Below are 26,217 nucleotides of genomic sequence, written 5' to 3'. Positions count from 1 at the left end.
CCTTCAACTGCTCCTTACGTCATCAATGGTATTACTGTTAGAGGCCAAACCCAAAGCTCAACAGATTTATTGGATTTCCTGCTGATTGTTTCAAATACCACCTCTTCCACAACTGTAGGCAGATATTTTGCCATTGTTATCTGATACATGGAGTTCTACATAATTAACTGTCTTGGGAGTCTACTGATTTGATGATTAATGCTGTATTCTCCTGTGTGGGTCTTAGGAAGCAGGATGCCCAAGTGACAGGGAACACTTTTCAGTGGAATTTATCACTCCGGAAAATTCAGCTGCTGGTAAGGCTTTCCTCCAAAGGGCTGAATTTATTATGCACGCTCTTGAAGCAGTTTCACATATTGCAAGAGGTTCATTGCAATATATACATTCATTCATATTTCATACTGCACAGTGGTTTTCATGCATTTGCAAGTTCATAACAAAATCAAAACGAAGTTTTAAACCCTAGCTAGCACTGGATTATAGCATATTGTGCAAATAATTGAAGCAATCAACCTTTAGAGATTTTAGTAACAATTCCTCCAGATATCTGACTTTCTCATTATTATCTAATAGGTCACGAACTATGTGCATGAAAGATTAAAAAGCTTTCCAAAGAGAGGGCAAAAAGGTCTTTTAAGTGCAGCATGATTCCATTAGTTCGCCCATGCAGGATGCTAGTCATAAAAATTCTTTTGTTTTTGTTGCTTGAGAACAGTTGGATGGAAATATTAAAGCATTCTGAGATCTGTGACAGCTAACTAACAAGTGTTTATCGCTAGAGGACTGCAAGGAACTCGACATGATTGTTATAAGAAAGAAATAAAAGAAAATGGAAAGATCAACAGCAAGCCTAGCTTCTCTTCTGAGGAAGCTATTGGACACTGACAAGGCAGAAACATGAAAAACATTTAGAAATGTATTATTTATGAAGAGGCTGTCATTCGGAATTTATCAAAGGGAGATTAAGGCTCACAAATTTGCCTGAATTCTCAAAGCACATTGCTGAATCAGTAGAGATAGATAAAGACAGTGGAAACTATCTCCATTTCAACATTTGATACTTTAATAACCAACAGCTTCATTTGCAGCCTCACAATCAGAAGACACAGTTTGAAGAGGACAGCTACAGGACAACAAGGAGCCAAAGCGTTTCTCCCTTGAAAGGAACACCGGGAGACTGGAAAAGGTCTCCCACAGCATCCTTATGAACAGGACGACCACTTCACGGTGCAATTCCCACCACTTATAGTAATTATTAAAACCACTTGAGCCCTGTGGTTCATATGGGTTCTGAGCCCCAATACTGTAAACATGGTAAGCCCAGGAGTGTGTATGCTGCTTCATGTGTGTATGAAGTACCAGGCTGAGGAAGAACTGTGCCAAGTAAAACCATCCTCACCCCCCGAAGACTGGCCCAATACACAGCCATAGTAAAGAAAGCAGGCAAGCAATACTTCAAATTATGCACAGAATACTCATAGGTGCAGGTTGTGTTACCCCTAGTGAGTACCAAAATCTGTGACGATATAACTTAGGTATTCGTTCTATACAGACAACCAAGGTTTAGGCTAGTTCACATCTTTTTACACATTTTTAAGGACATTACCTAGTAGTTTGGCAGCAGAGTATTTTGTTCCAAAATAGGATGGGAGGAAAAAAGAAGTGGGACTGAAGCTTTAACAAATAACCAGTTATGCAATGTTATTCAGTAGTGGAACAGGCAAAGACATGGAAGAGACATCAGAGACATATGTCTCTGATTGACCTCTACAGACAAATTCAAACATTTATCCTTTCTCAAACTGAAAAAAAATAAGAGTTTACGGAATAATAGTAGATCTCAAATGTTTTCGCATTAAGATCAATTAACATGGGGTATTAATATCCAGGGGTCACAGATAAAAACTGGAAAACTGAGGACTGAGAAAGATACAAGATTTCATTTTTCTTTAGGTAGCTGATGGAAAAATTCCCACCCAACAGAAGCAATATATTTTATGAAACAGGAGCTCTGTATAAAAATGGAAAATGAAATAAGTTAGCGCTAGAAATCTACCTATTTCAATTCCAAAACCACATCATTGAGCTCCCAAATTCTCAATTATTTAGTAAGGATATCGGATCCCAAGGTAATGTTTTATTTTTTACAATCTGTGAGACACACCAAAAAACAAAAAAACCCCCCAAAACCGAACAAACAAACAACCCCCCCCCCAAAAAAAAAATTTAAAATCCTGAAATTGTGATAACTGCTTTTATTGATTGAATTAAAATATTAATATAACTGGCAAATCGTACATTTTCCCAGAAACTTATGAAAAAATAGAAGGTTGATATTTCAGATTGATTTTTTTCCCCCAGAGTATGCGAAGAACACTTAGACAAACCACCATGCATTTAAAACAGTGTTATGAAAATGTAAGTAGAATACATCTGGATACTTAAATGCTTATCTATTTCAGAGCTTGATTCTGCATGTGTTTAATGGGGTAGACTATCCAGCAAGATGGGGGAGGAGTATACACATATTTCATTATTTCCCCTTCATTTTGAGAAAAGAATTTTTATGACCCTGAGCATTCCAAACCTCAGTCTAGTCTCAAATGAACGTTTAAAATAAAAATTTAGACCTGCTGCCCAACATTGTTAGTAGTGATATTTAACAAGCCTGAGATATTACAGTAAATTGCGCTCATAAATTCTCTATACAAAAGAATGAATCAGAGTACAAGGTTGAAAAAATCATTTGCCAGTGACTGAACGTAGAAAGCAAGTGGTAGCTTTCAGACAAAGGTTTTGACAACAGTTTGATAGTCATCAAGATACTGAAGCCAGCACTAACAAATGCCTTCATCATGCTGGATTAGAGTTGAAACGTAGGTCTATGTAGAAATAAGGCAGGTCACATTCTGCTATGCATATTATTCCTCAGTAATCTCCTCTCCCCATCAGATCTTCACAACTCTTCCTGTCCCGAGTTCTGCTATGAATTATAGATATTGTTCTGACAAAACTATTAACAAGATGAAATAGCAGCAAAGCTACTTCAATACCTTATATGTGAAACTTGAAACAAGGAAAAATATATTTAGAAAAGACTCCCTGATGTGCAGGAGTTAGGTTTTGAAATAGACTACCTCTAGTTTGAAGAACCTCAATAAATCCTTATTTTGACATACTAACCACTTGCAGAGAAGTTAATGCCAAGGAAACAAATACCAGCAACTAAATTACTATCGGAAAGAGGAACATTACTCACATTGCTGTCTTTGCAGTTTCTGATTCAAACTCACAGTTCTCTCGCTCCCCCTTTTTTTTTTAAACTGGAACAGAAAGACTTCAAAACGACAATTCAGGCCTATGCGGGCAGGGAACACACTTCAGGCCACATCAGGCGAAACCCAAACTAATCCCACCAATTAACAGATGGATTTATTCCTCATTTACACAGTTAAGTAGGAACTGGTGGAGTACACACTGAAAAAAGGAACTTTCTTTGAATGCAACTGCTAATTCCATGTTTTTGTTTTGTGGGGGTTTTTTTGTTTGTTTTGTTATTGTTGCTTTTTTTTCCGTAAAGCAACTAAAAATTGATATTTACTTGATCATGGCTACAAGATAAACACATTTACTGTGATACGTAAATAAGCATATATGTGTAGAGAATATTTTGCATGCTTGGAGAATTTCTTACATCACATATTTATAGTTCTGCCACAATCCCTGTTACAGCAGCAGTGATTATTCACCTAACACAATAATGTTTTTTTCACCTTGAGGTTACCTCTACGTTTCCGCCACAATGAAAATTCAGCAAGGTGGGAACTTGCATGAAACCAGCCAGTTTCACACCATATACTTTCTCAAGTGCACCTTTTCTGTACAACACATATAGTTTAAATAACTTTGAAGGCACAATTTAGATGCAAAGCTTGATTACCAGAGGGTGTACCTCAAGCTCCCAGAACTCCCAGCAGTCTAGTCAATGTGAGTCACCCTTCAATGTGTTAGCTCTAAATGAGCCAGATGTGCTGAAATATGTAAGTCTTAGTTAAACCTCGGGGATTTTAGAAATATTCTCCTATCTGTAATGCATGTGCATATCTTACTGAAGAGATACAGAGCTATGTGTACACATGGAAGGCATAAGAGTTTCTACAAAATATCTTAAAATATAGTCAGGTTTTCATTAAATCTGTAAGTTTCCTTTCTGGATAATACAGTAAAAAGCAATCACAATGTATTTACTCTATAATTTGAAATTAATTGTTAGGGTCTATAAAGGCCTCTTCTCATTAGAAAGTTTATGGGTACATTGAACTTTGGAACATATAAAAACATGATACTTAACTAAAAAAAAAAAAAGTTCTTTTGCTCAGTTTGAACCACAAGAAGAAACAGACAAGAAAAACAACAACAAAAACTTGTGACAAATTCCCTCAAAGATTACAAAAATCAGTGCATCTCAGAATATTACTGATACTAAATGACAAACCTATGCTGCCTTCAAATGGTAGCGCTACCCAGGTCACCTACCCTTAGCAACATTACTGCTCTTTGAGGACAAAAATTAGTGCAACATCTTTTCTACCTGTGCAGTACTATTCCATTTCCTGGTTACAGCGAGATGATAACCTGGAATTAGTTGAACAAAAGGCATAATTTCATTCAGTTTCAAAGACAATTAATCTAACAAGACAGCAAAGTAAACTAGTTATAAGCAAACACAGAGCAAAACCAAGGAAAGCAAAAGGATATTCACTGTGTAACTTTGGCTTTTCTATGGATTGGATTATCAGTGCCACTACGAGTCAAGATGTTGTTACAGGCAGCATACTAACAAACTGTGGTTCTGCTTTTTCGTCCTTCCATTTTAGTATGAAAGTCCCTTCAGCATCAGCAGACAGGATACTGTAAGATAGATGCTTCAATTTCAAATGCTTTAATATCATGACTAATTTGGAACCATATATATTACTTACTGGTTAACATCCCTTCAAATAACGTCACTCTGGATTTGGTCAGATACATGTTCTCTGCACTCATGGCCAAATAAGCCATCCACAGCCATGATTTTTTAAATTCTAGATGCCATTTGAAGTCCCGTCTACCTATTGCAGTAATGGCACCAAATAAAAAGGTTATCTCACTCTCCCCACCCCGAAAAATATCCAACCACCCCAAAACCCACAGACAAATTATTGTGGCTTCTATCATATTCTCACTTCCAAGAAAAAATTCAAGATGTTGATTTAAAACCTTGCTACTTTCAAAATATGATCTCATTTCAAACTATGATCTATTGGGTTTTCAGCTAGTTCTCCTAAACACATTAGGCCTTTCAGCAGGAAGCTTTTGTTCTGACTAAAAGCTGTTCTCTGCTTATGGACTGGATGTCTTGGTCTGGCTCAACACCACAGACCGACATCCATTTTCAGGTAGCGAATGTCTGGTGGATTTAAAAGTGAAGGTACATCCTCCGTGAAGCTCAAGGTATTCACAGATACTTTTTGACAAAAATACCTAAAATAAAGGTACATTAATATAGTGAAGGGCAACTGCACATTTCTTGATGGCATGGGTATCCAGGCTTTTATTTAAGCAGCATCCAAGAAGGGAAATATTTTTTATATATATAAACTGCAATTTAATAACTGTAAATACACCTTTAGGTTCTGAAATTTAAGCAAGGCCTCTAGAAGATTAACTATAGCCTAAGGCTTCACTGAAATGATGAAGTAGGATTGCAATGATGTGATTTTCAACAGAACTGACTGTTGATATGATTTGAGTTTCCTTTATGGTGTCAAAAATATAATATAGGATTACTAGATGAATGTTTACTAGCTAATATACATATATTACACATACACACAGAGGCATATTTAGTCTCAAAATGTATTTTGAAAATAAATCATATGAAGGATCTGGAATAACACAGCTACTTCAGTACTGCATAAAAACACCTCATCAACTGGATACCAATGCCTACATATAAGCTCCAAGACTCATTTCCCCTCTGCTTTTAAACAAAATTCTCTGCACTGATTCCCTGGATCTAGGGACCTCCTGTGAAACAATGCTACTGTCAGTAAGAACAGAAACCAGTCAGTCGTAGCCAGAACTGAACATGCAAGATGGGATTTTTGCCTCTCTGCAGAACAAGTGGCTGAACTTATTGCTTATCAGAATGGAAATCTTCCTGGGAGGTCTGTGTTAAGTGAGGCAAATCCAGCAAGACTCAAACGGTGAAGCATGTTGATGCTTAGCAGCAAATTCTAGAAAACTTAGATGTCAGCTGGTCCCCACTAACAGCTTCAGCTCACGTATGCCATGGCCGTACTTTCCAGAGCAGCTTTTGCTGACTCCAAGTATCCTTTCAGAAAATCAGCTGTTACCCCAACAAATTGCTGAGTTCAACACAGGCACAGTTATTTTCACCTTTCTTGTTTCTCCCAGCTTCTACACATTCCAACATCCATTAAAAGAAACTACAAGAACAACTTTTATGAGACTATCTCAGTACTTTGTTTTCATTTATATTATAGAGGCTGAATTTCTGCATGCTTCAGCTGAAAAGTGAAAGGTAATTTATCAGCTACTTTCAATCTGGAAGCTAATGGAATCAGTTCTTCTGGTGAAGAGGGTTAACCAAACTCTTCTATCAGGGGTGTCAAACTCATTTTCGCTGGGGGCCACATCAGCCTCGCGGTTGCCTTCAAAGGGCCAAATGTAATTTTAGGAGTAGTAGGAGTAGTCACATCTATACAGTCCTAAAATTACATTTGGCCCTTTGAAGGCAACCGCGAGGCTGATGTGGCCCCCAGCGAAAATGAGTTTGACACCCCTGTCATCTATATTATTCCCCTCTTCCTATTTAGGAAGATCTTAAACCTTTTAATTTTGCGTGAACAAGGTGGCAAAATCATTTTACACAGAAATTTAGTTTTGTAAGCAGATTTACATTTTCAGCACCATCTGCTCTCTTGTATGACCTATTGCTTTAAACTATGGGACTGAAACATTCCTTAGGACTGCACTGCTACAGTGAAATTCTGAAATTCACAATAACCTGCTTGCATGCAAATCGTATTATTCCATGCCCATACAACATTCAGCCAGTTTTCCCAAAGCAAATCATAAACATATGCTTAATTATGTCCAACTTGTATTTTTTTTAAATTAAAAGTAAAGTCACATTTGGCAGAACTTCTCTTTTGTAAAACATGAACTCAAAAGTCATTTTCTAGGAAGAAAGCAATGTCCAAACATATTTGAAAACTTGAACAACTTCACAAGTGAAGCAGACAAGTGAAAATTCTAGCACAAAGTCATGCAAGAATTTGTGCCTGTGGAACTTGAGGTAAGTTACAGCACCCCAGAAAAATGAACATATAAACTTATTATAATTAATGAAATTAAATTTCAGTTGAATGCTTTCCATTATATACAAGAAATTTTATTTCCTTATTTTTTTAGTACCATAATAAAAAGACAAACAGGAAAGCACAAAAAGGACCATCATCATAGTGCTAAAAATCAAAGTCTGATGCAATTCAAAGCAGGAACTAAGCGAGGAAATAAGCTTTTTTTTAATTAATTATATACTGTCTCTAACCAAGACTGCTAAGGAAAACCTTACTTATTTAAATATTCGTGATTTTTCAAGGACCCGTCACTAAAGCCATGACTTGCCTTTGCCCTATCACTCCCCTGAAAGATGATAACAAATCCCATTCATGGTAATGATATCTGAACCCATTGATATGAACTTCGCCTGTAACACAAAGATTGATTTGCTAGTATTCCTCGATTCAGTTCTCACACATTTAGCACCTACTAGCCACCCTCTGATTTTGGTTACCATATATCTACTGGTTTGAGCGACCAGAAGAAAAGAATGAACTGCAGGGAAATAAGCACTTCCAAATTAATCAACCTTGCCAGGCACTGAATTTCATTGGGAGGAAAAAAAGAAAAATAGAAAAGTATCTTTCCTCTCGGCAGCCAGAACACATTTCTCATTATCCTTTTTTTACCATAGAAATAATATCTCTAGGTGTAATTTCTGTAGATCCTGAACTCTGGCTTGCTTCTACTTCCATGAACCCAAGCAGAATACTTACTAACTTCAGAGCTGCCAAAGCACCCACCGAAAAAATCATTTTATTGTTAAACAAAAAAAATTAACTTAGCACAAAAATGAACAAACATTGAATTGAAAATAATCCTTCAGGACATCTATATTATATCATCCATCTCAAACCACTAAAGAGTTCTGACTTCCAAAAGCAGTCCTTGGACTGGTATCAAAATTGGCTTGTTGATTGAACTATACATACATGAAAGCAAAATAAGGACAAAAAGGATTTTATGAAAACCAGCATTAGAGAAAACATTTTTAATATTTTTTTAACACAAACTTGTCACAAGAGCGTAATTGCAAACAAAAATGTAATTTACCTATAACTACATCATGGCCATCAACCAGGCCTGCAGAGAACAGCTCCTGAGAAACGCCATCTGCTGTGTCTGTCCAAAAGGTGAAATGAATAAGTATGAGAGCCCACAAAAACAACAAAAACTGTCAGTCATCCAATGCAATTTAACAAAAATATATTTTCGTTCCAAAACACCCATGGAGGCAGGCTTGAATTCAAAATTATCTTTAATTAGGAGGAAAAAAGATAATTATCTTATCAGCCTCTGCACAGCAAATCCTATGAGGTGATGATTTGATTCATTGCAAACCCCCTACAGACCTTTCCTGGGCACCAACATTTCTCCTCTATTATCTAACTACATACTCCTGCACAGTTTACAAGTTAAGTATCTTCACAACCAAGAAAATAAACTATGTTTTGGTGTTGTTTTCACTGTTTTCTTTATCGCCTTCGTTGTTCTGCATCTCTAGATAAAGACATGCTATATAGGCTTTGTCGTTTGTGACCAGCAAAGGAGTTACAAGAACAGTCACTGTTTTAAGCTTTAGATTTAACATAGCTTTTAAGTACTGTGACCCAGGAAATGCAGAGCTTTGGACTGATTCTTCATCAATTGCTGTACCCGAGTGGGTTAATTCCTAAGTCCCCCTGATGAGTACTTGCTCCTGGAGAGACTTTAGAAGGCTTAGGGGTAAGTAGGAGGAAACAGCAGTAACAAACCTGAATTCCAGCTAAGTCTCAACTGTGCTGTGGCCTCAACACCAAACACGTGCATGGAGCACATGCTGTGAGGCAGTTACACAGTTGCATTACTGCCTCAAGAAGCACACACAAGTGAAAAAACAATATTGTGGAGCTAGCTGCAATTTCTGGGGAGCTCTGACAATGAGAATCACAGCTGCCTTCTGGCTGCCTCAGGGACTCACCACTAGGAAGAGTCCTCATGTACTTTACTGTGCCATAGCCTCTATTTTTTGACCAAGTAAGAATTCTTGAAGGGCTTCTGGAACTGCTTAGAGAATATTTAAGAAATTCTTTTGACAAGTGACTAAACCAGAATGCTCTGTGCCCAATTAAGTAAGAGATCTCTTTCATCACTACCCATTGCCAGAATCAATCAGAAATGCAGGTAGGCAACAGAGAGTATATCTATGCATAGAACTCCTGCACATGAAAGGTACCGTGATTTACAGGAAAAGAGACACCTTTTCCAGTCTGGATTCATTTTTACGTAGAAGCTCTTTGAGGGCTACTCTAAATACGGTGAATACTGAATTTTGAAAAATATAAAATATGTTCATAGTTCAAAGGGTTGCTATGTAAGAAGGATGATACCTTCTTACTCAAAATATCAGCCTCCTGTGCGTTTCATTCCAGTAATACTTTGTAGGTTTTACGAGTTCTTACAACTCTTGGCACTAGAAAGCCAATACAAGTTCTACAAGCATGCAGTAAAGTTCCAATGCCAGAATTTCTTTCTGGTGATGATACCAAAGCTAGAGATGCAACTTCCAGCTGAAAACAGTATTTGAAAAATGGTGTGCACTTCTTACGTGTTAACAGAACTTCTTTTATTAAAAAAGGGCAAAGGAACTCAAATATTATCACCATCGCCACATACACTTTATGGCTCTGTATTCTGTTTCCTATGATACTTTCCAAATGTGCAAATGGAAATTCCAAAGCTGTAAATATTGCTATGCAAGATCTTATATGCCGCATAGATCATTTCAGTAAGGCATGAAATTGATCAAGTATACTGTGAATCAAGTCTTCTAATATATAGTATATATTATGCTGCCTTGCCACTAGAATTTACATACATCTGCTATTCTTGTTCAAGTGAAGTTCAATATAAGGTTGTACCCAGTAGGAAAGATTCCAGAGAAGTAGTTTGTATTAACCATGAGCAGTAATCAATTTCTGAAATACCTTTTTGAGCACTAAGAGAATAATTCAATTGAAGGAGCCTTACCTCTGCCTGGAGTAAACTCAAACCGTATATCATTAAGTTCTTTCCTGGAGTTCCTGAAAAACATTCAATGTATACATTAAAATGTAACGAAGAACAGAACGACTATTCAGTTCCTACACCCAGAGAATACCTGTGGCATTGGCAACCAAGTTTCTGTAAAGTGAATTTCCTCAACTTGAAAAACATCATTCTCTCAAAGCACCCAGACTGGAGAGACTCCATCACAATTTCATGGCAGTATTCTGGGGAATACTAACAGAAAGATGTGCTTAAAAAGAAAAATGCCTTTGGTAACCTAAAGGATAAAATAAGGTCCTCTCATAAATATTTACTTTTTTATCTTCAAATGACACTGCCATACTGACTCGACTAGTTTAACACAGTCTGAATCGTATGGATTACCTCTTCTCCAAGAGTAACAAAACACTCACTTGGGCTTAAAGCTCCCTATCTGGGATCACGTGTATACAGAGATGCTTGTTTAAGAGACAAGGTATCTAGCAAATGTTAAATGCTGAAAAACAGTGTTTGATGCACAGTGTTTATAAAGCTGTTTTGAAATGCGTAACTTCTTTCACTGATCACCATTGTCTCAGCAGCGAGGTTCTACCTACACATAAAATAAGCAGCAGAGTGTGAAAGCCAGAGGTTTTCTGCCTTCCCACTTGCCACCACGAGTACTTCAACCACTTCGGTGTATGACACAGGCACAAGGAACTCAATACCTACATTAAAATAATTCCTTTACAGTCTCATACTGTGCTCCAAACCTCCATTCCTTGCACATTTCCAGCTTCAGTTTTAGTTAATAATTTCTATCATAAATAAAACATTTGTCTCTTTGCAAAACAGACGTCCATCTCATTTTTGGAAATGGCAAGCCGACTGAGCATAGGGATGAATTTAATTGCTGTAGCACACTCTTTTGGCAATGAATAGCTCAATCCACTTGAAAAGTTAATAGCAACAGAATGTGTTTTGCAGTCCATTATTCTTCTCCTCAGCAAGGAACCTGTATGCAAGCTCATATTTCAGCATACCAGGCCATGAAGTCTTGCTGTGGAAAAACTAAATCCAATAGGCAGGCATATACTCAGCTGTGACTTACAGCTATTATCACTTGCTGAACAGTTTTAAAAATATTACAGAGTCAAAAAACAGCAACACGCAGGAACACAAAAACCAAAATGATAGGCACCACAGACAAAAGCAAGACAGCAAACCCTGAAAAATAAGTATGCCACATGCAGTGCTTAAAATGAAAAGTACTCTTTTACTGAATATACTGAATGCTTCAAAGCTTTGGCAGTTTCAGGTTCCCAAAATTCTACTCTAAATAAAAATCTATGGGAATTTAAGATCACTAATACAAAGCTACAGATAATGCAACAAGCCAGGTACAGATTTAAGAATCTCATTTACTTCTGTTGCAGAATTCTGCTGCCATTAAATGGAACATTACACTACCTATTTGCATTCAACAGAGGATCAGTATGAATCTCAGTTCTTTCTTTTTTTTCCGCTCTCTGAGTTTCAACAATCCACTTCCCTTTGCTGAAATTCGTTATGTCTAATAAGCTTGTTAAAACTGCCACTTTTCAAAAAAGGGAAGTCGCACAGAAATTTAGCATTCTTCTTAAGTAAGATATGTTTTGACTGAATGTGGGATGCAGCTCAGACTAAGATATCCATTTCCTGCGCACACTTTTGAAGCAGCAAATCAAGGAAATAAAAACTGTGACTCACACCCTTGCAGAGGTAAACCAGAAAGTGTTGCACCTATACCGAATTGCTCCAGCCTGCGTATCTTTTTCCACATAGAGTCAAAAACGAAAACCATATGAGAAGTAATTCTGTCTATTTTGCACTCTTACAGTTCTCTTGAAACTAATACATTACACTCTCAGATGAGATCATTCCATGGACCTCTATAAATAGAACATCCACCTAATAAAAAGGCACTAAGTAATTACAAACTCTCATGAAAATTCCCAGCTCTCCAACAGAGTGATACATCTTGGTGAAAGACCAGCTCCTCCTGATACAGACTCTTTCCTCAAGCAAGCTGGGTGTTATTTTACTCTTCCTCCAAATTGCAGAATGTCCCAAATAGAAAGTTAATGAGTCAAATCTGTTTATTTAAGTGAAGGTGAAAATTAAAGGAAGATTGATATGTATTCAGCCATCCAACTTTGCTATCTGGAATTGTTACACGCTGAACTATTTTGAACTTAGGACACTGCTGCTTTCTCTTTAATGGTACACTACTATTCAGCAAAGCAAAACAAAGGAAATTTGGCAAGATTACTTTGTTAGAAGCATGTTAAGTGCTTTTGCTTACGGTTCCATTACTTTCCAGACATTTATTGATTTCGATAAATTATTTATGCCATTATATATTCCACCAAATAGAAGATGTACTGAACTTCTCCCCTAAAAGCTGTTCATGCTCTTCTCTGGCCTGCAGACACTTCTCTGGTTCTAGTTAGTGTCACTATTACTGCAAATTAGTTTGCTAGTTCCCTTGATGAACTTTGGTGGCAAGTGTTTGGACTTGTTGATTTATTTGTAGGCAGTTTCCAAGCAGCGTTTCATTTGTTCCACTGGAGTTCTCTTTTTACTTACATCCATTACAGTCTTATCATGCAGCAGCACACACAGACTTTATTTCTGCTAAACAGAAACAGGATTTGAAGAAAGGCACTTAGTATCCTTGTGATTAATAATTTTATCTTCTTCATCATTTCTTAATGGTCCCTAGTTTCTCTAATGCACTTGTGAAAAACTTATTTCTATTTCAAAATGCGAACTCAGACCTTCTTGCCATCTCTTATAAAACCTCTTATTTGCTTCTTGCTCTGTGCCATTACAGACTAATATACCTTGATTATCATGGATAAAACCAGCCCATCTCTTTTAAAAAGCAGTAAATTTATAATACTTCAGTGCATTTTAGGACACTGCAGTTTACTAATTTCCTGCAGGTTGCTTTTCACTATGTAGTCACCTCCAGCAGGAGGAATTCCAGAGAACTTCTTTGAATAAGGCTGACACCAAAGCACACCACGCTAAGACGTTTTGGCAGCCATCTTTCTTGCAAAGTAATTTCAGAATTTAAATTTTAGATTTTGCATATCTTCATTATTATTTTGTTTTCATCAGGACCACTTGATATGCACATTAAGATTGCTGGATCTGATTTTCAAGGGAATAACACTTCCTCAAAGAACCAGAAAAAGCACAAGGCCAACTTCATAACTTAGCCCCTCACCCATGAACTGAGACCATCCTGTCATCAGGTTATGAAAACAGATGCCCTGTTTTGAAGGAAATTATTTGCAGAAAAATGTTGATTTTTACAAAAATCAGGATTAGGGAATAAACAAATTATGCAGCTGCTCAGATTGACATGGTTCTACTGAAAAAATCCTAGAACATGAAAGAGATTTCAGGCATCTGCATTTAAAGACCAAGTCTTTCAAATAATTAACTAATGATAGCATAATTCCTGCTATAGTCAATTAAGTATGTTCCACATGCTTGATAAAGATCTACACTGCTTAATTGAAATAGGGAATAATGGTAAAACATCTACACTGTTGAAGTAAAATAGGAAACCATGTTTGTGTAATGACAACTGTAAATCGAAGACATTAAGTGTCATTAATTATTTTTTCCTTAAATGCTGAATTGTCTGTCATGTGAGACTCAAGAATACTAGCTATCTTGGAATCAAATTTAAGGTCTAAATCATGCTGGGATAGCTGGATTATGTATCAAGCAGCAGATGTTCATTCTTTTTTAATACTACTTCCCCCCCCCCCCTAAATTTATCCACCACTTCTTGTGCAGAGTTATCTCAAACATCAGCTGCTATTTCCCACAAGCTTCAGCATCTTCCATAGAGCTCTTAGGAAGAGTCTGTGTTCCTGGATGAGATGCATCTTACTATAGCTAAGTAACTGTATATTCTTCCTTCCCCAAATAAGAAAAAAAAATCTCAAATAAGGTAAGCAAAAAGAAAGCATGCATGCCTGTAAGAACACACAGGTTTTATCTCTGCTTTGCTTGCTGAATTTCCAGACTTCAGCTACTCAGTCATCACACATGGTTTACAAAGACTGATAAGCGGAGCTGAGTGTCCAAGAACGCAGGTGGTAACAGAATGCTCATCACCAAAGCTGACTTCTGAAACAGGACGGAGTACATACACATCACACGGAAACAACATCATTTAGAGAGTTTGATTAGTTACAGCAGAAGCAAGATTCCCTGATTTTTTTCATTCTCTTCTTTCAGGTGGAGTCAGAAACCACAAATCAGGGGCACTCCCCCATCACCACCTGTTCCATCACTAAGTCATGGGGACAGTGAGCACCGTCTAGACTGCACTACAGGCACTGTAGACATCCATGCTTTCAATTAACGGTCACTTACTTCTGCTGGCATCCCCTTCCATGAAACTTTATTTATTTTCTTAATCAAATGCTACTTTTTAATTCAATGGTCTAATCCTCCTTTCCCATCTGTCCAGTGGAAAACCAATCCAAAATCTTACTTCTCATCATCCCCATTCTTGACCACTTGCATATGTAACAGTACATGCTCTATACCAACATTATCCATCTTGGATGCTAACGATTCTTCTCATTTGTATATAATTTTCCTGTATTACAGTTACCCAGTCCTAACAAGGCATAGGAATATTCTTTACTGTTTCTATGGACTGACGAGTAGAGGGAGCAAAAGACAGCTCTCCTGGAGCAACAAGTATTCATTAGCCCATTTGCTCACCACTGAACTTATTTTAACAGATTCCAACATAGAGATACTGCACCTCTGGCCTGAGGCACATTCTACCTTCTCTTTCACTTATTTTTCCATATTCTGCATGATTAAATATACATTTTTAATATATATGAGAAAGAAGAGATCTATATATCTATGTATCTTCTTTCTGTACAGATATATATAGATAGAAGGAAGATGTATCTATATCTGTATGTATCTTCCTTCTTTCATCTTCTCTTTTCTGAGCTCCAGCTGAACATAGAAGACATTAGCAGACCAAGAGAAGTGAAATAATAAAAAACAACACCACCACCCCACCACGCCACACACCACACCACAATGAAAAACCAGAAGCTATGTTTTATGGTATGGCCAACAAAATACATGCTCAGCCGAGGCCAGGGTCCTTGGTTTGCCCATGTGGGGACGCGGTGAAGAGGCCAGAGCAACTGCACCATTTGTAAAGAACAGGTCGCCTGGTAAAAGGGATGCTCCCCACACCTTCAGGGCCCAACCAGCATTGAGGGCGGTCACGGTCCAATTAACCGAATCATAAGAAAGCAAGCATTCTCAGAAGAAAGTCAGAAAGCACTTATTTCTTCTATCCACTTTTCAGATCATGACTAGTTATAGCTCAGGAACAGAACTGATCTACATGATAAAAAAAATCTGCATCAAGTGTGCACTCCCTAAAATGGAAAAGCTTGTCCATGGCTACTTTTATCAAACCCTAACAAGCCTGGCTAGTGGAAGAGACAATGGCAGAATACATATTCTTCTCTGGAACCAGAAACTAATTAGTCTTCAACTAAAACTGTAGAAAATTTATCATGAAGGGCACCACCAGACATGCTGCCACACGACACCCTTCACCAACCAGCCCTTCCCCTCCCCATACTCCTACAAGCCCTGTTCCCACCAGTGACACTGGACAAGTCTAAGTCAGCATGCTTTAACAAAACACACATGCTGAAAATAAACATCATACTTATCACACTTGTACAAAATTTAGGTCTCACAGATGCTCCTCCCCTCCGAAATTTGAACCGCATTGAACCTTGCACAGAGGCAAATTAAGTTAGATGGAAAAACCAAACCGGCATAGTTTAAGAAACAAGGGCAAGCAGTATGGTATTCAAACTGCCTCACTGCAGTTGCTAGTATAATTTAAACCACAGAAACATTTAAATGACTTGCGCATTTAGACTGCAGAGAAAGCAAAAGTCCACATCAAAATGGAGTGGACTAATCAGAGTGATAGGTACGTTGTACATCCTAGAGCTGTACTCATCCAATTTTCATTCTACATCTCTAGGACAAGATCTTCCTGTGTACAGTGCAAGAAATATAATTGAGGGGAAAACACAGAAGACTAGCATTTGTAGGGTTTTTTTAAGAAATTTTGCCTACATTTTTTTCCTTGCTATTCAAATACTGGAGGGACAAATGTTATTTGGCCACACCATATGTTATTCAAATTCAAAAGGTCATCTTCCTTCTCACAATAACTTGTCACCAATTTCTGACCTGCACAGGCTTAAGGCATAATGCAGAAGTTAAACATGGTTCCCTTTGTAACCAAGCTTTCATAGCCTTAGTTTATTCCACAAGTGTTGTACTTTTCAGTCAGTGCCCTGTACTGCACAAGGAGAATACTGGTTACCAGAGCAATGAAAGAGATGGCGATGGCACCGCTCCATGAAAACACCTGTGAGTTTACTTTCTCAGTGGGCAGCAATTTACTGGGTTTGTATTTTTGTTTGGTTGTGGGTTTTGTTTGGTGTTGTGTTGTTGTTTTGGTTTTGGTTTTTGTGGGGTTTTTTTTGGTTGGTTGGTGGTTTTGTTTGTTGTTTTTTGATTTTTTGTCTTTCAGCAGAATTTCCTTTGTGGCAAGCTATAGAGCTTGATTCAAGGAAAATCCTGATGAAGTGATGTAGTTCCCCTTTTTTAAGAATTGTCAGTTAAATGCTCTGTACTGGAGATATGTGGTACCTGTTGCTAATCTCAGTTTTGACTAAAACTTTTTTTAAACTGTATTTATGGAACAGTTAATATACACAAAACAGTGAAATGCAAACTGGCACTTTACTTTGAGTATCACAAAGAGGATGTGGGAGGAGAATCTTTGAAAGCAAATGTATCCATTGGTCCCAAATTCGAGGTTTGGCCTGGTATCTAAATCTTCTGTCCCTTTACTTTCCTTGCCTTGCAATTTTCTTATGCTTCAGCTGTGGGAATTTATCCATCCAGCTAGGGTGAGGAAAGCAAGAACTCTTTCCTACCCCTATCAAAAATCACAGCTCACTTCTTCCCCACCGCCCCCCATTTTTTTAAAGTCATGGTACCTTGCACACAGCAGAACCAACGCAGTAACAAGAGGAAGTCTGTATTAAAAGTGATTTTGTGGATCAGAACTTTAAAGCTCCTGTGGGATCACATAAACACAACAGAAGAGAGCGCTTACTGTAAAGCAGCATCAGCCTCTCAAGGATTCACCACGTGTAGGTAAATCCCTTCCTCTCTAACCCTTCCATGCTCAATTGTCATTTACTAATCAATATCCAGGCTCCTCCATTACACATTACCATACTATCAAAGGCAGATCACATCTGTTCAGTATTGTGGAGAGAGGCGGTTCTCCTCAACTTACTTTTAATGACTTCAGGTCAACTGTAGATTAAATGGAAGGGCATTTCTGTTAACTTTTGGTAGGAGCAAAACAGAGGTTTGAAATCTGCCCTGCTTCCAGATTGCCACCAAGCAGAATGCGACTAAAATCTCTCTGTATTAGTAAAATGTAGTGCTGAAACATACAGTTCTTTGAAGTCCATTAAAACTTGACCATTTACTTCAGTGGTTCTGAAAAAACTCTATGTGGGTTTACAATATATCCCCCTCCACATACATTCCTGGCAGAAGGAAATATGTTTAGCCTATGATGCTTCAACATCAAGTTAGAGGACTCAAAAGTTAAATATACAAAATACTGCAACCACCATTTAATCTTTACATGTTCTTAGGCAAAGAGCTGATCCCTGAAATGATGCAATACACTTGTTAATCACTATACTTCAAGAGGGAGCAGCAATGCTAATGGCAAAACACAGCCAAATGATGCTTTCAAGACTAAAAAACCAGCCAGTGTCACAATGATAAGCTGTTGGAATGAGACAGCAATTCCCTGTTAAAGATCTACCATCTCTATGTCATCTGCCATACAGAAAAGGCAAGTGTACTTTACAAAAAGCAGTCACCAGGTGTACTGTGAGTCACAATTAGATCAGCTAAGAACACTGTCCACAGCTCCAGGAGAGACCACAGGTCCCCCAGCAGGGAAGGACTTCATGGCAGTTCTATCCATAGCTGACCCGTCTCAAGTTGCTTAAGACATAAAAGAAATCAGAGTGCTTTCAATCTAGTAAAAATGGATGGGACACAATAATAAAACTAAGAAAATGAACAATTTGTGCGATAAAAGAAACACAAGAAAACTAGCTGACACACCACAAGTACCACCAGGCAAGTATGCAAAACCATGTTTATAATTTCAGAAGCAACGTATGAACATTAAGTCCTTCCTCTCCAGCCACTAGCTTACATCCCCAAGTCTTCATTCCTTAAGGCATAAGTGTTAGAACTGGAGACTTTTTAAATATATCTATACCTAAACATGCTTTGAAATAGGGTCGTCTGTCTTTCTGCAGAAGCTGATGACAGAAGCTAAATCAAAAGAACATTATAAGCTTTTCATTTTTTTTTCCTTGTTATATTCAATCCCAGCAAAGTCAAATAGCAAACTCTGGAACAAACAATATTTTTTTTTTTAACCTCAATTCTCGGTGACCCATTTCTCAGCATAGGGAGTGAAAAGCAGTATTCACCTGCATCATCTTTTTTGAGGCTCACACTTCCTACCTGCTCTCATATATTAGCAGGTGGAAACAAGTTAGACAAAGAGCTATCAGTTCTGTTGCTGCAGAGAGAGCAATATTAATCATACACTTTTTCCCTAAAATTATTCCTGAATTAGCAAAAAAGTTTTTTAAAAAGCAGTAGTGAAGATTTAACTTGTGAAAAGCATCAATATTTGTAACAAGTACTTGAAATATAATAAAGGGCAGTACGCAGTTAAACTGAGAATTGACTAATGTGGTAAAATCTCGATGTTTGGTCAAAACCCAAAGTGATCGAAAACTGACTTGTTCCTAGAGAGAACTAGAGTTAACTACAGATGACACAAATAATGTTAAAAAACAATCACCCTGAAGTATTCAGTGGGAGCATTTCAGTAAGAGAGGACAACTGCCATATACATAATTTGACCACTTTATTAAACATTACAGCGCATTGTGGTTACAGTTGCCATTCTTGGATTTGCCAATAGTTTAACTTATCCCATCTATCTCTGAAAGATCTCTGTATTTCTGGATACCAAACGTTATTGATCAGTGCACAGTTTAAGGAAGTCAAACCCGTGTCAGCTGCATGACTGAAGCAAGACACCATCTGCCCGACTGATAAGAGATACCAGAGCAACCAACAGATGAAACACACAAAGGCTTACTTTGTATGCTTCTACATGCCTGGTGCACAAGAGGAAGGATTATAACCTGTTAGTCCAGTGACAAATTCTCCAAGTACAACACTGTAAAATGGCCAAAATGGTTGAAGCAAAATTTCAGTTCTTTAAATCAGAAAGTGTGACAGGCAGATCATTGCCAGGAGACATGGGGTACTTCAGAATAGAGCTCTAGAAAAGTTCTCTCATCTATAAAAATCAAGACAAAGACTTGCTACAAGTTCTAAAGGAATATGTATTTTTAACAGAGATGTGTAAGTCCCTAAGTGCACAAAACAAAAGTGCTTTGAGGAAAGGCTCAGAGAAAAATTTTGCATTATCCAAAGGAAAGAATGTTTTCAGTATGTTGAATCAAAAACCTCCCTGAATGCGTGCATCCTTTCAATACCTTTGGCTTGGAGTTTTATGCTGCTGCTGATCTATCAGTGCATAACTATGATAACCAAAGGAGGCTTGTAGGTAAACAAGAAAGACATCTGAGACACCATAAAATTAAAACGATCTGCATAACATCCATCTAAAATTCATGGATATTGACTAGCTTATTGAGAAGAGTGGGAAGCACTGCAAAAAGTCTAAGCTTTTTTTAAAATCTTCAGAGGTTTCATCTAGGTTTCCTGCCATAGGCCAAGCTTTCTCACAACTAGCTTTACAACAAACTGGCTTCACCAGCAAAGCCTGCTCATATGTTAAGTTCTTGTCCCAGCTGTTTCTCAGTTCACCTCTTGTGGGCATTCACTGGCCCCACTACAGCAGCAGCAACCATTGCTTTGTGGAGCAAAGCAGGAGCAATGAAATGACTTAGTTAAAATTTTGCCTCCTCCTCATAAGTATCAGAGGTCGGAAACCAACCAATCAACCCCTGACTGCTTTACGGAGACCCCACGGAGTGCCAGAAACACCCCTACCAGCACAAAGAAGAAAGACAGAGAACCACAACACTAAGTGCGCAAGGACAGCCCAAACAGCCAAAATCATTTTAAATGTATTCAACCCCGATGAATATACTAATGCCACCACATTCAGATGGATGAAAGTGTGGCTTCTCAAGGTAAATGTGATGGCTTTGAAACTATTAGAAAAATACCTAATTAGAATTACATTTCCAGTGATCAAATTTTAAGCTATATTACATTTGACTATTAACATACATGCCATTAATAATACAAATAAAATTACTTTTAACACTGAGATCGATTCAAGCTTTAAACTATTTCCTCTAACATAAAGGAAATTTGGGGTGGTGTTGGAGTTTCTTTGTTGTTTTTTGTTCCCCCTCTTTTTTTCTTTTCTTTTGTAAATAATACAAGAAAAAAGTCAGAATGGAATTAAAAAGCTCTAGTGATTTTAAAATTCCCGTATCAGCAACATCCCCAAATGCAATTGCCCGCATAATTTACAACCAAAGCTATGCAGGTTAAATGCCCAATTTCTTGCCATCCAAATATTTAGGCATTAAAATCTTCTTGATAACCTAAATTTAATAAGCAGAAACAATATACGGATTCCTTGGCTCAATAATTATCAATTTTACATACAAAAGTTGTTTTGATAAACAAATACACCAGTTCTCTAGTAAATAAGCAATGGTATTGTAATTGCATCCGGGGTTATTTAGGTCATAATGAAAATAAATTTTAAAATGCTTTATTTATTCTCAATAAAAATACAGCATGGCATAAAAACATCCTTAAGTAGTGAATAAGAAATGTATAAATTTCCATTTTTAAAGACCAAGCTTTGAAGGAAATAATAGAGGTACAAACAGAAAACAGGATCAGAATCAATGGTTTAATCAAGAGTTCGTCCTTACTGATATCACTCATGATTTAATCATGGTTAAACATGTTAGTTAAATCAAGTCTCCATGTTGCAAAAAAAATAAATTCAGTTCAGTAACCATGTCCTCACACCTCCCTGATTCCCAGGGCAAAGCCTTAGAGGTGATGGCAAATTAAAATATGGGACAACGCTCAGTATTGTAATCACAGGTACATTTTTTTCAAAAATTCTACAAATGGTTTTGTGAATGATGTTTGTTACTGGATCAATTCCCAGCCTATAAAGAAATTCTGTTACTTTCCAGTTGTAAGTCTACCATACAGCTGGGAGTTTGAGGATTTTGTCATTAAATACACTGGAGAACAGAAGCCATTCTAAATAGGAAAAATGATGAGAAATATCTGCCCTTGGTAAAGGATACTTATCAGCCCTACTTCTTACAAAAGAGACTGAAATGACTGAAGTTTTCTAAGATACTAGAAAAAAACTACAGAAGAAAACAAAACCAAAAATAAAACCAAAAACAACCCACAAAAACCCCTCTGGGTGACAGTACTGAGCTAATTATCATGCTCATTCTGCCTCTAGCCAGAACAGATTTTGGGGGTTGCTTGCTTATAGGTGGTTGTTGTTGTTTTTCTCCTGAAAATCTAAGCCTCAAACTTAATGATTAACAACATGAGAGTAGCTCTACTAGGTAACTCCATCCAAGCACACTTTTTCTGTAACTTTACATGTAATTAATTTTGTAAGAAAGAGGTTAAAAAACCAGGCCTACACAAAACCAAGAAGATTAGCACTTGAGCTTCAGCTCAGACCAGTGAGTGACATCTCATCATCTATGTTCTGGCACATAGAGGAAAATCACATTTCACTGAAGTCCTAACAACCCTCCTGCCATAGTGTGGTGGCCGAGGACGCTGCCTGCTGCCACCTGCTCCTTGGGCTTGTCGTTCTGAACTGCATCTGTCTGTCCAGCTCCACAGAACACATATTCTCACAAACGATCAAATGACACAGTTTCAAAGTGCAATAAACCAGCTATATCAGCTGAAGAAATATTTTTCTAAGAAATACAGACATGCACAAACATTGATGTCTAACTGACATGACCAGAGTGCCATTGCATACAATTCTGCCTTAATGTTTTCTCTACACACTATTTTAAATATACAGAATAATATAACAGAAGTATTCCATTTGCCAGTGCATCAACTAAAAATTTTCCATTTGCCCCTTTTGTTCTGCCACAGGCTTAATTCATCTAATGCGCAGGAACTATATTAAATTAGGTCCTGGGACATTCCAAATTACCGTCAGTAAATTATCTTCCTGTCATAGGAGCTAATTTAACCATCTTAGATTGCTTCAGATAATTTGCAATTCTTACCTATTAACCGTTAACAAGTCTCATAATTTAACATGAAATGTCTCTGTTATTAATCTAAATAGTCAAACTCTCTGACAGTGACCTTCCTAACTCTGTAACTGTAACAACTTGGTGACCAGACTGGAAATTTCAAATCAAGGGTGATAACTCCTCTCCACCCCTTTTCCCTGGTGGTTTGAACAGTCCCGTCGGAGTAAACCACAGACAATTGTTTTAAACCTCCATTCGCAGAGTTCCTGCCAGGGTCTGCTGTCAAGACACATGGGGTGCACAGCCTCACACGAGAAAATCTGGATTACAGATTTCATTCCTCCCCACTCTCAAATTCCTCCGTGAGGCTGAGGATGCAGCACCAGCTGCAGCATTTCAACATAAAGATCACTCAGTGTGGGTCACAGTTACACGCCATGGCAACAGATCAAGCAACCACTGAGAACTAGTGTTATCAGTTCATTGCAAAATCCAAGCACAGTCTCTTAATTAAACTTCAGCTTTAAAATACTAAAGGTCTGTATTAAGTACTTAATACTGGAGCCTTTCTAAAGCTTTGCATGGAATTACACACCACTGCTGATTTCACTTCTGTGACAACACACTTCAAGACAAAACAGTGCAAAAGATGTAAAACAAATTGGAAATCGCGATCTCCAACTGAAGAGGCAACTCTGACGGTAGAGAATATTTTTGCAAGTTAGTTCCACTGAGAAAACTACTAAAACAAAGAGGTATTAAACACAAGATAAGGATGCAAAAATCAGATACTGGAGCTGGAAACCACCCAGACAAACAGAGTTAAATACCAGCCCTTATATAAAGAGTGCAATGGGATTCTTTAAATGCTGTTTCAGAATGTGAGTTGTGCTTCTCATCCACAACAAGGCATTTACACTGAACAGAGGCTGGCGTTAATTTGGCATTCCCTACTCAATTATTGAATGAGTCCAACCCTGTTCTGCTTGGGAAAAATAACAGAACCTGACCGTCCAGTAAAAGAATTACTGAAATGCATTGATTCTTCTGCCAGAATTCCTGCTTTGGGATAGTAATTTTTAATTTTTATGAGTACTATTAACCTTCTTTGGAATGTACTACTAGGAAAAAAATGCAAAACTATCATCTAAAATTTCATGGGGTTTGGTGTAGCATGGCCTCATTGTAAAAGAGGAAAAGAAAAACAAACCAGATGAGCATTTCCCTTTATTTTTGTTTGTTTGTTTTCTCTCTCCTGTTGAAGGTTACTCATCTGCCTAGGCTTTGCCCTGTTCCACATCTCCAGGCACTACTCGTCAAGCCTTTTTGCTCACACTCCCAAGCCTCATATTAAGTTGTTTCTACCCATCAGGCTCTAAATCTTCACTCAATTTCCACAACAAACTCTCTGCAACCAAGGTAGTTCCCCAGCCAAAGACTCAGCAGCACCTCAAGTGCCATCAGAGTTTTCTCTCCACCACCCATTCTCGCCTGAGGACCCTGGGGAAATGCCTTCTCCTCTCAGGCCCTGGCACAGCCAGCTTCCATCACACAGGAACAGTTCCTTCCCATCTGAGATGTTCACCTTCTACTGTCACCTCACTCCACTGTACCTCTATAGGGAAGCAAAACAAAAGCAATGAGGTGCTGAGACCTTCCTCAGACTGCTCTTGATGTGTTTACTTCCCTTCCCCTCTCATCCTCCCCATCAGTCAATGCATTCCCCTTCAATTTTGGCAGTATTTACATTTTTACTCACATCAATACTGAATTTTTTTTTTTTAAACAGCAATTCTCAGCATCTAAAACCAGCATGTTCTGAACTCATCAAGCTACTGCAATTTATATAATTTGATTGCCTCGAGTGAATTATTTTAAAAGAAAAAGCTTCCAACATTTTGGATGATATATGGAGCTTCGAGTCTTCAAGTCTGGCATCTAATGTTCACAATGTTTATCTGAATATCAAGCCATACTTTAAAAGCTATATAATAGTAGTAGATGAAGCATCACAGGAAATTGTTTCTATCCTTGTACTGTAGCTAACTTGCTCCATAATAATACGGTTCACAACTTATGGTTCATTTTAACAAATCCCATAAAAATCTTCTGATGTGCTCAAATCTCTATCAGCTATATAACTTAATGATCAATTCACCAAAAGACATCAACAGAATATTTTAAAATCTGCAGTAGAGGTGGATAAATGCAAAAACCCTTGTGGGGATATTAGCTGTTTACCACTTTACAATCCCAAGGGACTGTTGCATGATACAAAACAAGTAATCTACACCACTTTTATTCACTACAAACACCAGACCTAGCAGTATTTTTACTTTCAGATGCTCAAAAAATATTTACTTGGTAAATTAATTGCAATAAAAGAGAGCAGTTAGGGGCCAGAGCATCTTTTTCCATATACAGCTGCCCTGAATGTAAACTCATTCATTCTGCAGTGATCCCAGCATAAGGACAGCTGGAATGCAGAGGGCAGCTTCCTCTGTGACCCAGAACTGACCGTGAGCGACTCGACGTCTCCCAGTTTACATCCTATGATGCAGGAAACTTATTTTTCAGCCTTTTATGAAGGAACCCCATTCAACTGCCCTTCCGCTAACAAAACAGAAAAAATAGTTGAATTAGTGCAAAACAGATTACAGCAATAGTTTAAGCACTAACACTTTAATATTCTGAACATTACTGTCTTCCCAAAAGAGCATCTCTGTAGCTTGTCCCTTACATTACCTGGTGTGGTACAGGCTTGTCAATACCCCACTGGAATGCCAGCCTCAAACCTACTCTGGCCTTTATTTAGCACAGTGGTAAGTTCCAAGTATTGAGTCTCTTTGGGGCTGGGGGGGAAGACTCTTAATGCTGTATCCCTAAAGCAGCACTACACTGTTACCACAGTCACTATTTCTCCAGAGCTGGCTTTGCTGAATTTGCTCACTGCAGCTAGATCTGGACCCAAAAATGCAGAACCCAGGAGGTCTCTGCTCTCGGCTGCAACCATTCACTGCCAGGCCAGGGCCCCCATTAATGCACCTAAAGTAAGGTCAAAGATGAAAAGCTGTTAACAGAACATACTGACAGACACTTGACACTGACAGGCGAATAAGCTAACTCTCCACGGGTAAAAGTTAACAAATAACCATCAGCTCCTTTCCCCAAACACGGTTTCTGTTGATTTACTGAAGAATAAGACATGCGAATATAATTCTTGACAAGTGTTCAGCAGGCGGCACAGCCCTGCCATGCCCACAGCAGCCCCGGCTGCTCCCCTCTT

General features: G+C 37.9%; 1 protein-coding gene across 1 annotated transcript in view; it reads right to left on the bottom strand.

Moving 5' to 3' along the window:
• STK39 (serine/threonine kinase 39) overlaps positions 1-26,217 on the bottom strand; it is a 102,246-nt gene that overhangs the window by 10,314 nt on the left and 65,715 nt on the right. The window contains exons 14-15 of the mRNA XM_065637826.1: positions 10,420-10,472; positions 8,464-8,532 (exon numbers count right to left, since the gene is read on the bottom strand). Coding sequence (XP_065493898.1) covers positions 8,464-8,532; positions 10,420-10,472 — 122 coding nt within the window. The remainder of the gene's footprint in view (positions 1-8,463; positions 8,533-10,419; positions 10,473-26,217) is intronic.

Source organism: Caloenas nicobarica, chromosome 6, assembly GCF_036013445.1.
Source record: "Caloenas nicobarica isolate bCalNic1 chromosome 6, bCalNic1.hap1, whole genome shotgun sequence".
In the NCBI taxonomy this organism is placed as follows: domain Eukaryota; kingdom Metazoa; phylum Chordata; class Aves; order Columbiformes; family Columbidae; genus Caloenas; species Caloenas nicobarica.
Note: the sequence above shows the minus strand (reverse complement) of the source record. Positions and strands in the feature narration are given on the sequence as shown.